The sequence below is a fragment of the Rhinopithecus roxellana genome, chromosome 4 (genome assembly GCF_007565055.1).
Source record: "Rhinopithecus roxellana isolate Shanxi Qingling chromosome 4, ASM756505v1, whole genome shotgun sequence".
Lineage (NCBI taxonomy): Eukaryota > Metazoa > Chordata > Mammalia > Primates > Cercopithecidae > Rhinopithecus > Rhinopithecus roxellana.
This window is the reverse complement of record NC_044552.1, coordinates 65,385,861-65,402,199: the sequence shown is the minus strand read 5'-3', so window position 1 is coordinate 65,402,199 and position 16,339 is coordinate 65,385,861. Positions and strand designations below refer to the sequence as shown.

At 44.1% G+C, this 16,339-nt stretch overlaps 1 protein-coding gene across 1 annotated transcript; it reads right to left on the bottom strand.

The window, feature by feature from the left end:
- Positions 1-3,059: 3,059 nt before the first annotated feature.
- On the bottom strand, positions 3,060-15,258 carry LOC104663382 (butyrophilin subfamily 3 member A3). The gene is given in 14 exon segments (XM_030928483.1): positions 3,060-4,089; positions 4,091-4,123; positions 4,125-4,444; positions 4,447-4,551; positions 4,554-4,655; positions 4,658-4,792; positions 6,592-6,618; positions 7,038-7,064; positions 7,995-8,021; positions 8,314-8,337; positions 8,340-8,513; positions 10,781-10,891; positions 10,894-11,061; positions 12,470-15,258. Coding segments are annotated over 14 exon segments (1,650 nt in total). The 5' UTR covers positions 12,834-15,258; the 3' UTR covers positions 3,060-4,056.
- Between the last annotated feature and the right edge of the window lie 1,081 nt (positions 15,259-16,339).

Genomic DNA, 16,339 nt, shown 5'->3' with positions numbered 1-16,339 from the left:
GTTCCCATGTCCTGTCTTGTATTATTGTTATACAGGTATCAACTGTGTTTTGCTGTGACTGGAGTACCTGCTCCTCAGGACAGACTTCTGCAGGATGTGATTCCTCTCTCCTTACAGGGCCCAGCTCTAAGCTGTGCTCTCAGCTGTTGTTCAATGCATGAGTGACATGCTCTGGGTAAGGTCATTTCCACCACAGCATGGCCCAGTTCCTGGAATCATTTGGCACCAGAGTGCGAGAGAGAGATGGCAGCACGATTAATCCACTCTAGGTCAGAAGTTCAAGGACCAGGAAGGAGGAATCAGTAGGTCCCTTCCGCAGAGAAAGCTATTTGATGAGAATAAGATAAAGAAAGCCCTAAGAACTGTTTTTTCTATTGAACTGACACTTGAACTATCTCATTCTCATGCAGCCTCACTCATTACCTGATGTTTCTGGATTATAATTAAAATTGGATTCTGGGTTGAGTGACTCATGAGGGTAAATACATCAGTATTAGAACATTCCAACTGGGACTGGGCAGCTGTTGGGAAAGGACAGAAGAGAAGGATGCAAGGGTCTAAGAGCATGGCCAGCCAGGATGAGACCAGGCTTCATATTTTTATCTGAAGAAATAAGGCCCAGGGCTTTGAAGTAGCTTGTGCCAGAAGCCTCCAGCTAAGCCAGGCCTCAACCTCTGCCAAAGTTGATCTGAGCAGGAGGGAAACACATGTGTTCTGAGAAGGAAGAGGATCAGTTAGCCATGGGGTAGCTTAGGAAGAAAGCAGGTTCTACTGGGGTGTGCCAGGTTAGATAGTAATGACCTAACTCAATCATGCTCTGTCCTGGGAGGGAAAAAGAGACAGAAAGGGTCACTTCAGAAAGATTCTTTATGGACATGGTGGACCAGCCAATCCTGGAAGAACCAGGACCCAGAGTGAGCACTGATTCACTGTTGGTTTGCAATAAACTCCAATCTTTGAAAGTAATATGGGTGTGTCATCTCCAGCTATGGAGTATTCCAAGGGGATCTGCAGGCATCTTGGCACAGAAAATCCATTTCTACATTGTCCTGTTCAAATTCTAGTTTCCTGACTCACAGAATCAATGAGCATATTATAATGCTTATGAAGCTTCCAAATTTTACAACTGTCGCAATACTAGCTAGTACATTTACCTTGTCTCAACAGAACAAATTTTTTCAAAGAGAAGAAATGATATTGGGCTTCTAGAAGAAACAAACATGATAAAATTGCCTAAACTCTCCATTTGGAGCCTTCTCTCTACTCATCTACTTTGGTCTTCTCTGCAATCCACCATCCTTTAGTCCACACCATGAATGGAACATTTCTTCCCACAGTTCCCATGCCCATCTGCTACAGGAGTAACTGGCCACATGTTACTTGGTCCTCTGGCCTAGCTTGGGTCAGGTGTCCATCCCAGACCCAGTCCATGTGGTGAAGCTGCAGGGCCATGTGATATGGACATGTATTGGAAGACAAGAGGTCACTAATGCTAAAAAAATGTGGTGCAGGGAGGGCAGAGAGACCTTGAAAGGCATTCACTATATTCTCAGAGGCAGAGCCCTTAGAACAGGCGCTGTTGATGCCCCGTCCCATATTCTCTTGGCCTATCACAGCTTGCCGATAGCTGAGGCACAGTTTCCTGGAAGGATGACAAACTTCCCACCTCCAGTGAGTATCTCCCTTCTCCTTTGCCTGTGAGCATTACCACACCCGTGATAGCTGCTTTTCTGCAGTTACATAGCTCAATCTTAAAGTGCATTAGAATTAACACTCCCAGGCCAACCTTCAACCAATTCAAGCAAAGGAGGATGGGAAGTGGAGATAAAGTCCCAGGTCCCATAGTCCTTAGGAAGATTCTGAGCTGTATCACACATTTCATGTGGTTTCTTAGAGAGTCCTAAAAGGGATTGAGCCAAGTTATCCACATGGTAACTGACTCATGAGTGAACCCTTTATCCCATTTCTCATGTAATTGGCTTTCTCTCATTTCTCAATTTATTTCTGCTTTTGTTTCCTGGGATCACTTCCCAAATCATTGTGGTGAGCTGAATAGTGCTCCCCCACCCTCCCCTTTGAGCTATATCCACTAAGAAACTTACAAATAGCATGTATAACATGGCAAAATGGATCTTACACAGAATTCAAATTATGGACCTTAAAATAGAGAGATTATTCTAAACTATCTGGGTGGACTCAGTCAAATCACAGGAGTCTTTAAAAGTAAAAGGCATACTGAGCACGGTGGCTCACGCCTATAATCCCAGCACTTTGGGAGACCGAGGTGGACAGATTGCTTGAGCTCAGGAGTTTGAGACTAGCCAAGGCAACATGGCAAGACCCTGTCTCTACAAAAAAAATACCCAGGCATGGTGATGTGGGCTGTGGTCCCAGTTACTCGGGAAGCTGAGGTAGGTGGATTGCTTGAGCCCAGGGGACAGTTTGTGGTGAGCCGAGATCACGCCACTGCACTTCATCCTGAGTGACAGAATGAATCCCTATCAAAAATAAATAAATAAATAAAATGAAGGAAAAAAAGGAGAAGTTAAAAGAATCAGAGCAATATAATGGAGAAAAAGAACCAGGAGACAAGCCTCAATGTGGTGTTGCTACTTTGAAGATGGAGGAAGGGAGCTAGGGGGCAGAGTGTGGCAGCCTCTAGAAGTGGGTACAGCCCTTAGCTATAAACCAGGAAACAACAGGTACCTCAGTCCTATAAATGAAAGGAACTGATTCTGCCAACAATCTGAATAAGCAAGGAAACAGATTCTTCCTTAGAGACTCCAGAAAGGAATCCAACCTGTAGACACCTTGATTCTAGCCTGGAGAGATCCCTGTGGGACTTCTCACCTACAGAACAGTGAGATAATACATTTGTGTTGCTTTAGGTCTATGAATTTCTAGTAATTCAGATGGCAGCAATAGAGGATGCATCCGATAAGGGTTTTGTGAAAATGCTGCAGTGAGGTAAACTGAGACTGTGGTGAGTACAGTGGGTGAGCAGAATACTCTACTGTACTGAGTAGACACCACAGTCTAGAAAAAGCCAAGTTGAGGAGTCAGCATTATTAACACATTTATTGAACAACTAGAGCTTAACAAGCACTTGCCAAGTAGAGGGGATAGAGTGGTGAGCAGTGATAGTGATAATAATGAGGAGCAGTTTTCCCTAGTAGGCATCAGTTGAAAGAAATATGGGTTTAACATCCACCAATGATCAGGAGTGAACAGATCCTTTTCCAGGAGACTGAGTCCATAGTGGGATTAAAATCATCCCTGTAATTCTTCTAGCTTCCTTCATCCAAATTACCTTTATCACAGAGGATATTTAGGGTATTTGCTCTGCCTAGAAATCTTGACTGTAGGAAGCCTTGCTCTGGCTGCATGATCACTTATCACATTTGTTGGGTGGGCACACATCTGTGCCCCATTGAGTGTGGCCTCTAGTCTCTTTCCAAGTCACAGGCCATGTGGGAACTATGATGTTATTCTCTCAACAAAGACACTCTGCAGAGCCATTCCAAGGAGTGCTGGGCCTAAAGCTCTGACAATCAGCTGGGAAGGAGTCAATAGGGGTGTCAATTCCACAACCACCCACAGTGATCTCTATCCTGGAGCTGCCTTGGGAAGGGGACCTCAGGGCTACATGGGGGTTCTTCCCATGGGGGAAAAATCAGGCTGGAAAAGAATGGGCAATTAGCCAGGGACTGAGGCTGACCATCTCCCAACTGCATAAATTACCATATGAGTTATGTAAGTTACTTAATGTTGCCCTGTCTCAGCTTTCATAGTTGCAAAATGAGACTACCCAACGGGGTGTTGTGAGGATTAAAGGACTGACACTCACCAAAGCCCATAACACAGCATTCAGAACATTTTAAGTTCTCCATTAATGTTAGCTATTGTTGTTCAGATCCCAGCTCTGTCGTTCACTAGTCATGTCTACTTTGTAAAGTCAATACACTTTTCTACACCCCAGTCTCCTTATTTGTATAAAGGGGACAATAAGGTGGCACCAAACTCAAACAACGGTCCTATGGAATAATCGAATGAATATCAGTAAAGTGCTTGAGGGTGTGCCTGTAGCTTTATGGTTCTGATTGGTTGTTGTGGAGGGGGAGACCCTCAGCTCCAGGCTGGGCAGGGAGAAGCAGAGATGTTACATCAGCCTGACGCTCCCCACTTTCATTAGCTAAGCCCGGAGTCACTGATGTTTCTAGGGAATGATCAGGCACTAGGTCAGGATCGGGGGAACTCTCTGCTTCTTTTGATGTTGGGCAAATGGTCAGGGCAGTGGGCTCCAAGGTCAAAATTCTGAATACAGGATACAGAGGCTCAGAGAAAGAGGTGTGCGGAAAGGTGTAGATATGAGATCCATCCGTGGCATTGTAGAATGAGATCTCTCCAGTCTCATAATCCAGGAAGATCCCCACTTTCCTAGGGGCTCAGGAAGTTTCAGGTTGGTTCTGGGCTCAGTGAGAGCCTGATATTTATTCTCGTCAGTCAGCCCCATGGTCCAGTATCCATTCTCTGGTGTCATTTTGACCCAAACTTTTTCCTCTCCATGTTCTTACTACACACCCCAATATGCCACTCTTTTCTGTCCCCCACTTCCACCTCCCAGTAATGACTCCCTGATGTGAAGTTTTCACACCAAGCACACAGTAACGCCATTCAAATCTCTCAGGGTCGTCTGGTAGGTCATGGGGCTCCTCAGCAGGCTGCACACTCCTCTGGTCCTCAGAAACAAGAACGATGGCGTTTGCCATGTCTGGATACAGAATCACATACACTGCAGAGAGTTTGAGGAGGTGTCTGGCGTTTGCCATGTCTGGATACAGAATCAAATACACTGCAGAGAGTTTGAGGAGGTGTCCATGGGGTCAGTCATTTTTCCTGGATTTCAGAGCCTGAGCATGCAAGGCCTGGGCCATGCTGAGGAGGTCCTTCCAGAACCTGGCGTCCCTAGTCTGCCCTGAATGTGATTCTCTCATCAGTGTCATTGGTGAAAGCCCCAGGGGTCTTGTAACCAGAGGGGAAATGAAAGTAAGGTCAGTATCTGGCTAACCTAATACCCTGATGTGGCCTCAAGAAGCAACAAGGATCCTTTTTCTACATTTTTGTTGTTTCCCTCCCCACATTGATTCTGCCCACTGATGCTTTATACTCAAAGGTTAATTTTCTTTTCTTTCTTTTTTTTTTTTTTGAGACAGAGTCTTGCTCTGTTGCCCAAGTTGGAGTGCAGTGGTGCAATCTCAGCTCACTGCAAGCTCCGCCTCCTGGGTTCACGCCATTCTCCTGCCTCAGCCTCCCAAGTAGCTGGTACTACAGGTGCCCACCACCATGCCCGGCTTTTTATTTTTTTGTATTTTTAGTACAGATGGGGTTTCACCATGTTAGCCAGGATGGTCTCGATCTCCTGACCTTGCAAAGTGCTGGGATTATAGGCTTGAGCTACCACGCCCGGCCCTCAGAGGTTGATTTTCAATCTTCACTCGACCACTCATGAGTTAAATGTGTTCCCCTTTTCTGCAGTCTATTTTTCCACACATCCAATTTATTTAACAAGGTGGAGCCTCATCTGAAGCATTTCTTCACCTGAAAAATGGGGATAAACATACGAATCTCTAGCGCTGTATAAGGCAATCATGTTATTTACTCAGCCCACAGCAGGGCATGAAGGAAGCTCCTGATGTTCTAATAGCTGCAAGGCTGTCTCTGTGCCGGGCTATATGTGGGGACTTATATGCCCCAGATTCACTCTCCACCTTTCAGCTTTCTCCACCCTCTTCTGGGCCCCAGGAATCTGTCCTTTAAGAACAGTGCCACTGGGCTCCCTTGTCCTTTGGTTTGCCATTGGGTTTGGCCAAAGGGAGGCCCTGATAGGAGATTGGAAGGAGAAAGAAAGGAGACACACACTGTTTATTTTCCTGCTTCCTCCCTGCCAGCAGCAGCTGGTGCTGTTCTAACAAGGCCTGATGATTCTTCTCAGGAAGCCCTGTCTTTGAGCTACCTCTTTCTCTGGGTTCCAGTAACTGCCTCCCTTTCCTAGCCCTCGCAGGCTAGGGGTGGATACCGCTCCCCACTGTTGGGAACCATGGGGGCACTGAACTTTTCCTCGTTGCTTTCCCTTAACCCTCCTTTCCGCAAACCTTCTTCAACCACGCTATTTGAACTCATCATCTCTTTCTTACTAGGTTTTTGACCAATGCATATTTATTATTGCTTCAGTCTTCACATCAACTTCCACAAAACACAGTTTGCAAACATCATTTAAAAATGTGGAATCCAAAACTCAGAAGCATTAAAACCTTTGAGGAGACACAGTCAGTAGGAGACATGGGAAGCCTGGGAAGGACAAAGTTCTTTGGGCAGGCATCGCCTCCTCTCCTTGGCATTTCCATCCTTACTCTCCCTGCAGTATCACTCAGTGTGTGTCTCCTTCCCCTCAGCTCCACCCTTTATGAGTCTTCCTATCCATGAAGGAAGTCAAGGCAACTTTTCTCCCCCAAATCACAAGAGTTGGAGGAGGAAAAAGGTATATGGTCCCTCAGGTTGTTTGGTCCAGGGAACATACAGTGATTTACTCACCAGGCTTGAAAAGGGCCATTTTCCATTCTGAAAGGAGGGAGACACAGATAAGAAAAAGGTCAGTATTTTTGTTCTTTTCCACACTCCATTCTCCTTTCACTACACGTTTTCTCTGCTTTTTCTTCAGAGTCTCTTCCAGGGTTCAGCTTCCCTCCTCTACAGCTCTGATGGATAAGAGGTGGCACCTTCTAAACAATGTCAGGCTTGGCTCCCTGTGTCATGAGGGGTGCAGGCTGCATGGCCAGGCTTTGCCTGGGCATGTGCGGGGTCAGCAGTCTCTCAGAGGCTCCAGAAAAGCAGAAGTCACCCCCTCAACACACAAAATAGAGTCTTCGGGTTAGATCTGATTAATCCAACTGAGAACGTTAATGGGTCACAGCAGAGAAAAGGTTGAAATATTCATGGCCTGTAACCCAGCAAACTCAGAGAGCATCAGGCTCACTCACCATGATAGGCTGAAGACATCTCTCCTCCTACAATAACAGAAAGGTAGAGATGTCACCTGAACTCTGTCTTTTCTGTGTTGGCCCTTTCTGCTTCCTTTTGCATCCATTTAGTATTTCTTTTTGACTATTTCACCCTTCCCTACGGTCTCACTCTGCATGCTCAATTCTCTCTTCACCTCTTCTTCGTAATATCCAGTCTGGGAACACTGGTTGAATGCTAGTGGCAAGGTAGTCACTGTGAGAGTTCCTTCCCAATGGAGTCCTGCCAATCGATTTTGAATCTGTCTATACTCCTGTGCCTGGGCATAGGTGTCACCATGTCTATATGTGTATGTCTAGGAGTACAAGATCCATCCTTCTCAATCTGTATCATTTCCTACTACCTTGCTCTAAGAAGAATTTGGGAAATTTAATGAACAACTTCAGGGACTAATTTTTGAAAGCAGTTATAATAAATCTGTACCAACTGAGCCACTGTAGTTATTCCACGTTATTAGACACACTTTTCTCCCTCTCTCTTTTCTAATTTTCTTATCTCTTAAATCTTCCATTCTTGTTTTCCTTTCAACATCCTCTAGATTATGGAAAACAGCAAGTAAGTTTCCTGCCATAGAAAATGCACCTCATCCTTCTCTTCCCTCTTCCTTTTGAAGTGCACCCCTGGATATTCCTCAGGGCTTTTTAGGGCATAAAAGTCTGTAGCCCCCCTGTACAAAGAGATTGAAGACTTTTTTTTTTTTTTTTTTTTTTTTTTTCAGAGAGAGAGAGATAGAAGAGAGAGAGAGAGAGAGAGACTCCTTCTGGGTGGTTTCTCCAAAGAGCCACAGTTGTTTTCTTTTCCTGAGTAAAGACATCCAGGACCACTTTTCAAACCTGGACAAAGACTTGTGGGCTGGAAAATATCCAAGGAGAGAGAGTCATAGATTCAAATTCAGAGAAAATGTCAGAGCCACTCACGAGCCATGTGCTGGATTTTACTCCTCTCTAAAATGGAATGAACAGAGAAGGAAGAGTTATCAAGGCCCTCAAAGCGGGGATAGGAAGACATGCTTGGGTCTCCTGGGGAATGGGAAATTACTGAGTTCTTCCTGGAGCTTCTCTGGAAAACAAACAAAAAAAGAAAAAAAAAAAAAAAAAAAAAGGACCAGTTATGGGTGAGGGGGGTTTCGGGAAAATAAACCTTAAACATGATGCAGTGTCAGGGTGGGGATGGGGGTGGAATTTTCAGGCTGGGCATGCAAGCCTGGGGCTTAGATTCTCTGTTCGCTTTGGATACCTCTTAGGCTTATTTCCTGCTTTTTGTGGCATATCCCATTTCTTTCATCTCTCGCTCTCTTTCTGTCTCCCTGGACAGAGCAGTTTTTTCCTTCCGCTCTTGCTGCAAGAAGTAACTGGCTCCTGTGAGAAGCAGCAGCGAGATAGGCAGGGTCCCTGCCAGGGCTGTGATCCAGGGCTTGGCGATCCTGAAGAAGGGGTCTGTGAAGGGGAGAACTGTGGGTCGTGGGTACTGGTGCACTCAGCCTCCCCAGCTTGCAGCACCCCAAGCTTTAGCTGTTTAGCCCAGGTCAGGGGCAGTGAATCTATCTCATGAGGTTAAATAAGGATTCTCTCCCTAAAGTCTCAGAGGACTATAGAGAAGACTTTGGTAAACCCTCACTACAAGCTACTACTATTACTTATCTTGAGATGTCTGCCTCTCATATGGAAATTAACTTGAGCAGAATCACACTCCTTTTTTTCTAAATATTTTTTCAATAGGTAACACATTTACATGGTTCAAAAACTACAAATACATGAAGTCATGCAACTCTCCCATCTACCCAGTACTCCCTCCCTCCCTCTATTAACTTCTCCTTAGTCCACTTAATATGATGCTTAGGGACATAAACTGTGGAGTCAGAGGGCCTGGGTTTAAATGCTGGCTCGCCCTTGTTACCAGCAATGTGATGTTGGACTACATACATAACCTCTCTGTTTGTAGTGGCCTAATCTATAAAATGAGGGTAATGATAATACCCATCTCCTGAGGTTAGAAGAATTAAATTGATACTTATAAAGTGACTGATGGACTGGGTGCAGTGGCTCATGCCTGTAATCCCAGCACTTTGGGAGGCCAAGGTGAGTAGATCACTTGAGGTCAGGAGTTCGAGACCAGCCTGGCCAACATGGTGAAAACCCATGTTTACTAAAAGTACGAAAATTAGCTGAGTGTAGTGGCGTGTGCCTGTAATCCCAGCTACTTGGCAGGCTGAGGCTGGAGAATTGTTTCAACCTGGGAAGTGGAGCTTGCAGTGAGCCAAGATTGTGCCACTGCACTCCAGCCTGGTTGACAGAGTGAGACTCTGTCACTAAATAAATAAATAAAGTGCCTGATGTACAGTGAGTGTTACAAGATTGCTTGTTAAATTTTAAAAATGTAAATTAAATAACACAACCGAGAACTAAAAAAAGTTAATTAAAATATATTCTTATTTTTCCTCTTGTTTAAACTAAAAATGACATTCTATACACATCACTGCATCTTGCTGTTTCTGGATAAATTGTGTTTTGGAGATCTTTCCATATTAGTATAGAAAGAATTATCTCTTTTTTCTTTCACAACTGGGCAGTATTTCCTTTATGGAAGTTCATCATCGGTGAGCTTCTGTGTAGCTTCTAACCTTGTACAATCATAATCAATGCTATAAGAAACTTTTTACAGGCTGGGCATGGTGACTCACACTTGTAATCCCAGCACGTTGGGAGGCTGAGACAGGCAGATGAATTGGGGTCTGGAGTTTGAAACTAGTCTGGCCAACATGGTGAAACCACATCTCTAGTAAAAATATGAAATCAGCCAGGTGTGGTGGTGCATGCTTGTAATCCCAGTTACTGGGGAGGCTGAGGCAGGAGGATCTCTTGAACCCAGGAGAAGGAGGTTGCAGTGAGCTGAGACTGCACCACTGTACTCCAGCCTAGGCAACAGAGTGAGTGAGACTCCCTCTCAAAAACAAAACAAATGAACACTCTAGAAACATTTTATATGGATCATCTCATACAAATGCAAGCTAATCTATCAGATAAACTCCCAGAACTGGAATTTTTGATAAACAAATATGTAGTTTGGATAGATGCCCTAATAGAGGTTGTGCTAACGCACACCAAAAATCCAAGTGACATGAGCAAATGACTGAGAGTCACTGCCTTCCTACATTCCTGCCATAGCCATGTGCTATCAAGCAAGGCAGTGTGGTTTTGATTTTTGCCAATATCATAAGTGAAAAATGATTTCCTATATGTTTCCCTAATGAGTGAGAATGAGCAACCTTTTGTGGGTTATTTCCTTTCCTGTGAATTAACAATTCATGATCTTTGTTAAAATTTTTTACTCAGTTTTCAAAATCTTCTGTTTCAAGGAGATTAGCTCTTTTTCTATGAGTTTGTAAATATATATATGTTTTCCCATTTTGTCATTTGACTTTACATAAGGAGCTTCTCTTACCGTTTTTCTCCAATTCACGTTGCCTGTCACACTTTCTGTCGGACAGGAAATGTTCAGTGAATGTTTGTGGCATGAACAGCTTTGTAGAGTGGGGAAAGCTTCCCTGGAGCAGGGAGGAACCTCCAGGTCCCCGCTTTGAAGCTTACGTGTGGTGAAGACACCCATGTTGACCGCATAGACTCACACAGTAGAAACTCACACATAACCCTTCATCACCTGTCACAGCTCAACTCAGTAAAGCTGAGGCCAAGCAGGTACTGACCTTCGATGGAAATGCTGGCTGTCTTTTCCAGGCCCAGGAGGAAATTTCTGATGATGCAGGACACACCCTCCCCAGAGCTGCCTCTCATGATCACGGATGCTGCTATTGCTACAGACCCACTCCATCTGCAACCATAGGTGCTTCCACAGCCGGGATGTTCTCTCCCTTGGTGTTGCTCCACTGTATTGGGGGTTGTGGGTACCGGCCAGTGGACCTGCACCCCAGATGGATTCCTCCATCCTCATAACCCTTCACTTCAATGTGAATATCAGAACCCAATGCTGTGGAAGGATAAATTGGCCTAAATTCTTGAGAGCTCCTGTATCAGGGAGGGTCTCAATGGGAATCAATAGCAGACTCACATTTGATAATTCAAGGAAGATTTCATTCAGGAGCTATTTACGCAAATGTGGTCATGATGAGGAGAAAACTAAATGGGCTAGTGCAGTATCCGAGGGTCAGTAACAGTGGGGCTATTCCCACCCACCCCAATTACCAGAGGGAGGAGGAGAGGGAGCTGTTTTGGAGACATAAAAGAAGAGATTTATGGATTGAAGACATTCCTGAGTTGAGCTATGATCTTCTGCAAGGCAATGCAGCCAGCCTGAGGGTAACTTGCAGGAAGGAAGCCAGGGAATAAGCACCAGACCTCTCCCATTTCTCTTCCTTCTACCAGTTGTCTGCTATAGCTCCTCTTAAACCAAACCCAACCAGAAGCCATGAGGCAAGGGATTGCACTGAGAAAGAAAAAAGACATCCCAGACATTTGGAACCTGACACCAGGTCTTGGTATCCTCCTGTTGAACATGAGCAATTTCACAGAACACAGAAAATAGTACTTTGTCACTATGAGAGATCATGGGAAAAACAAGACCACCCCACACCATGTGTGAGTGCAGAGAAAAACATGAACATTGTACAAACCACAACAATAACCGAACATCCCCCATCGGCATTTAGGAATTGCTGCCTCTTCATCAGTTACAGTTTTAGTCTCGCCCTAGTCTCCTTCCTCCTGGATAAGCTTGATTAAGGTTCCACTCACAGAATTCATCTCCCCACACCTTCCTGACAGTATCTCATCCAGAGCAGAGGGCTAAGTCTATAAACCCTCCCTGAAATCCCCTAACACAAGCCCAAATTGTATACTAAGTCTGCTCTAACACCTTCTTACTGAGATACTGCCACAGCTCCCCATGATGTGTGTTCTTCCTCACTGCAACAAGTAAGAAACATGCCTCATTCTACTACAAAAATGTCTCTGGGAGCCACTGACTGGAAAATATTGGCAGCAGATACAATCACTCTTTCACCTTCCAGGGTCCATGGTAGTGTGCGCTTGGAGACACAACAGAAGCTGTCTGTTACACAACTAAACCAAAATGACTGTGTACCAGTCACTGAAGAGATGGTTTCTTATGCTTCCTATCCCTCACCCTTCACTTCCCTTATATCTCTGGTCGCCAGTGGGAGGGAGTTGTTTACTTGAGCATGTAAGGTATAGCAGGGATTCTTCCTAAAGGAAACCCTGTGTCTTTCTTAAGGGCCTCAGAGAAGCTAAGCTGGAAGGCAGTGCAGACAATTGCTAGTGAGCAGCCAGGAGTGTCTGCAGTGCTTTTGGAAGAGGAACTCTGCATCTGCTCTAGATCCTACAGAGAAATGTTCTCAGAACAAAACCTGGAGGCTCACCTGCAACCTTCAGCTCCACCAGGGCTTTTTCATAGAAGTCACCATCTTGGAAATAACACAAGTACTTTCCATTATCAGAGGCTGTAACATTGTATATTCGGAGAGCAGCATTCCCTGCAGTGATGCCATCCTGAAGAATCGAAGTTCTACCTCGATACTCTGCACTCTGCCTGTCTTCCACTTCCTTGCAATCTACATACATGTTCATCACCCTCCTTAGGCTGGAACTTATCCACCTCAGCTCCATGGTCTCTGCACTCACTGTCAGGAACAGGTGACAGTGCAGATCAGAGTCTTCACCAGGATGGGCCCATGGGGTCCAAGCACAGCAAACTGAGCTGTCGTCACAAGGAGTAGGCTCCATCAGAGGGTGTTGGAGTTGGGATCATGAGAGGAAGTATGCTTCTCAGACAGGGAAGAAGAGATACAGAGAACCTAGAGGGGAACCCAATGCTAACAGAAACACTCTTTGTCTCTTAGTGACATGTGATCCTTCCAGTTGGGATGGACTTTCAGGTTTGGGAAGGAGTCAAAAGTTCTGTGAGGACATTAATATATACTTGGCTGCTTCAGAAACAATCATGGAATCATTCCCTACCTGAGCAAGGAGTGAGCAGCTGGACCAAGAGGAGGTAGACATGAAAGTTGAGCAGAAGAAAGGCCAGGGAACTTGCCATTTTCATCCGTGCTGCATATCAGGAGACACCAGAAGGTGTGGAGCAGACACTTTGGCCCAGAGGAAGCTATAGGATTCCACAGGGAAAGGTCCACTTCCCCAGGGCTAACTCAATTACGGTGACAGAAGATCTTACCTGGGCCAAAAATGTCCGTCCTTCAGGGTCTTTACTTTTGAGTTCCAACATGGAAAATTACCTGTAAACATGTCTATGTATAATGCACATGTTATCCAATCAAGAAATCCTTGACTCTACTGCTTGAAAATATTCAGAATCCTATCATTTACCCAAACTTCCCCTGCCATGTCCAACCCTCCACTATCCCCCTCTGATTCTTGCAGGACCCTCTTCACTGGGCTCCTTGGATCCACTGGGGTCCACCACAGAGGGTGTCCAACACCATGGACTCCTCAAAGCCTCAACTCTTGGCCATCATCATGGTCAAGTCATGGCCCAGTGGTGGGATTCAGGCAGACTGCCTGGTGGGGGCTCTGGAGTCAGTCAGGGGCTGAACCCACCACATTTAATTCAAGGCTAGAGATCAGAGAGCTGCAAATAAGACCAGGCTTTACTCATCTTTTCTTTCTTCCTTCATAAAGTCATTCAACAAATATTTACTGAGCACCCACAATGGGCCAGGCCTACTATGTTAGTGTTAGGGACACAAAAAAGGTAAGCAATAGGTAAAGGCTCTAAGATTCACAAGCTGTGTGATCTCAGGCATGGGACAAAACCATTGGAACTTTATTTACTCATTCAATATCATTAAGTGTGAAATTAGAATGTGCACAATTGGCCCAGTAATTCCACTTCCTGATGTCTAGTCCAGCAAAGTACTTGCTTGGGTACAGAGAGAAGCCTCTGTAAGAATGACACTGCAGCACTATTTTTAAAGTATAAAAGTGATAACCAACTGAACCAGCCACCCAACAGGAGACTGCTTAGAGGAATGATGGCTCATCCCTCAGAGGGAATTCAATGCAGCAGGTAAAAAGAGTTGATTTATTGTCATAACCTAGATAATGGAGACACACTAAGTGATCAAAAAGCATGTTGCAGAACTATACTAATAATTCAATTGAAAAACAAAAGCAAAACTATACATTTCCACATATAGATGTAAACACCTGAAAAAGTGTGTAAAAAAGTGCATGCTAAACTGAAGATCGGAGGTTAAGTGAGTGAAAGGACATTTTGGCCTTTTGCTCCCTTTACTATTAAAATATTGAAATGCTTTAAATTTAAAATTTTTCATGCATTACTCAACAGTAATTATTATGAGTGAGAATACTGCTTGGAACATATTAGCTACTCAGTAAAAACTAATCCTCAACAGTTTCTTCTAAATCAAAGGAGCATGAGGACTGCAGCCATAACACCTGCTGCTGTGGCTACCTGGGTCTGGGAATAGCCTCTGAGAACAAGGTCTGCAGAGGGAGGTGGAGAGGGATGAAGAGGAAGCACTGGAACAGAGGTCTATGCAGCTGGCCATCCTCCACCCCTGCCTGGATCTTGCACCCACCCACACTAAACTTTGCATTTCACCACATCTTCTGCCCCCCAAAACTGCTCTTTATGTTGCTACAGAAGGAGTATCATTTTTATTATCATTGGTTTCTGAGTTAACAATTTCTCTGCTCTGCTTAAAGTGAGACATATATTTTCATTTTTTAAAAGGATATTTTTTCCCTCCTGATTACAGTCAATATTGCAAATGAAGGAAAGCATAAAGGAATAAAAGTTTTAGTGGCTAATGCCTGTAATCATAGCAATTTGGGAGGTTGAGGTGGTAGCATCCCTTGAGCCCCGGAGTTTAAGACCAGCCTGGGCAACATAATGAGACCCCCATTTCTATAAATCAATAAAATTAAAACTCTGTAGTAGTAATCATATACTTTGGTAGTAGAAATATGAATATTTCTTGAAGCATTTTGGTCATATATACAGCAAGCATCTTTAAAAAGTTACATGCTCTACCAAGGAAACGCTATTAAAAAAAAAGAAGTTGTATGCTTTACCCAAAAGTTCCACTTACAGGAATTATTGTTGAAGGAAAAAAAAAAGTCAGAAATTAAGACAAAAACTTATGCCTGAGGCTGTTAAGTGTAATAAAATCTACAGTAGCCAAATATAGATAATTGAAATAGCCAAACTAGGAAAGTATTAAAAAATAATTGTATATTCATACAATGAAATGGATTGTATCCATTGGAACACATATGTTAGGTTTTGGGGAAATGATGAATGGAAGGAAAAAGACATACTGTTCCTAAAAGATACAAAGCAAGGTTTAATGTATGGATCCAACATTGTTAAAATTAGAAATAATTGCCCTTCATTAAAAACAAAACTCCTAAAGACTGCATGGAAATCTCTTTTATGATTGAATCATGCATTTTTTGTCTATCCCCCGCCTGTTGTATGTGTATGCTGGTTCAGATTTTTCTGTATTATAAATATTTCTGTAATGAACAAATTTACATATGAATCTATAAGGCACATCTCTTTCTAGAATCTCTAGAATAGACAGCTTGAGTTGGCCAGAACAGATTTTAGAGACTTTTTTGCCCTTTTCTGACCACAATACATTCTTAAGAACATGCAGTTGGAATATTTCTTCATTTATGTTGTCTCCCTTTCCTTCCACCAAATCCCAACATCTGCAGGTCTTTATTCTTTGCACTACTTGTCTCTCCCCCCGTACCCACGAGTGTGTGGGGGTGCCCATGCAGACACACACACACACACACACACACACACACACACACACACAGGCACCTCACCCTTTCTCTGGGTGAGTACTCTCCCTGCATGCCCACTCACCGCTCTCAGTGATTCAGCCACAGTCCTCCCAGGTATTGTAACCCAGGCTGTAATCAATATCCCCTACTTACAACTTAGTATTCCCCTTTGAAAATCACAGCCCACTGAAGAAGGGTCGTTAATATAGTTCTCCATTCTTTCTACTACGGTTGAGTCTCTCATTCCGAAGAGAGGAAAAAGAAAGCAGAGGCTGTCAGGTCACCGTGAGGAATTGGAATAATCTCTCTTTGGAAGAATTAGTTTCTTGATTGGCTCAGAGGTGATGTTTCTCATCAGCTGCTGGGAAAAAAAACCACTGAGGAAGGTTGAAATGAAAATTGAAAGTACATTGAATTGTACACGTTGAAGTAAAATTCCAGCCCTACCTCCC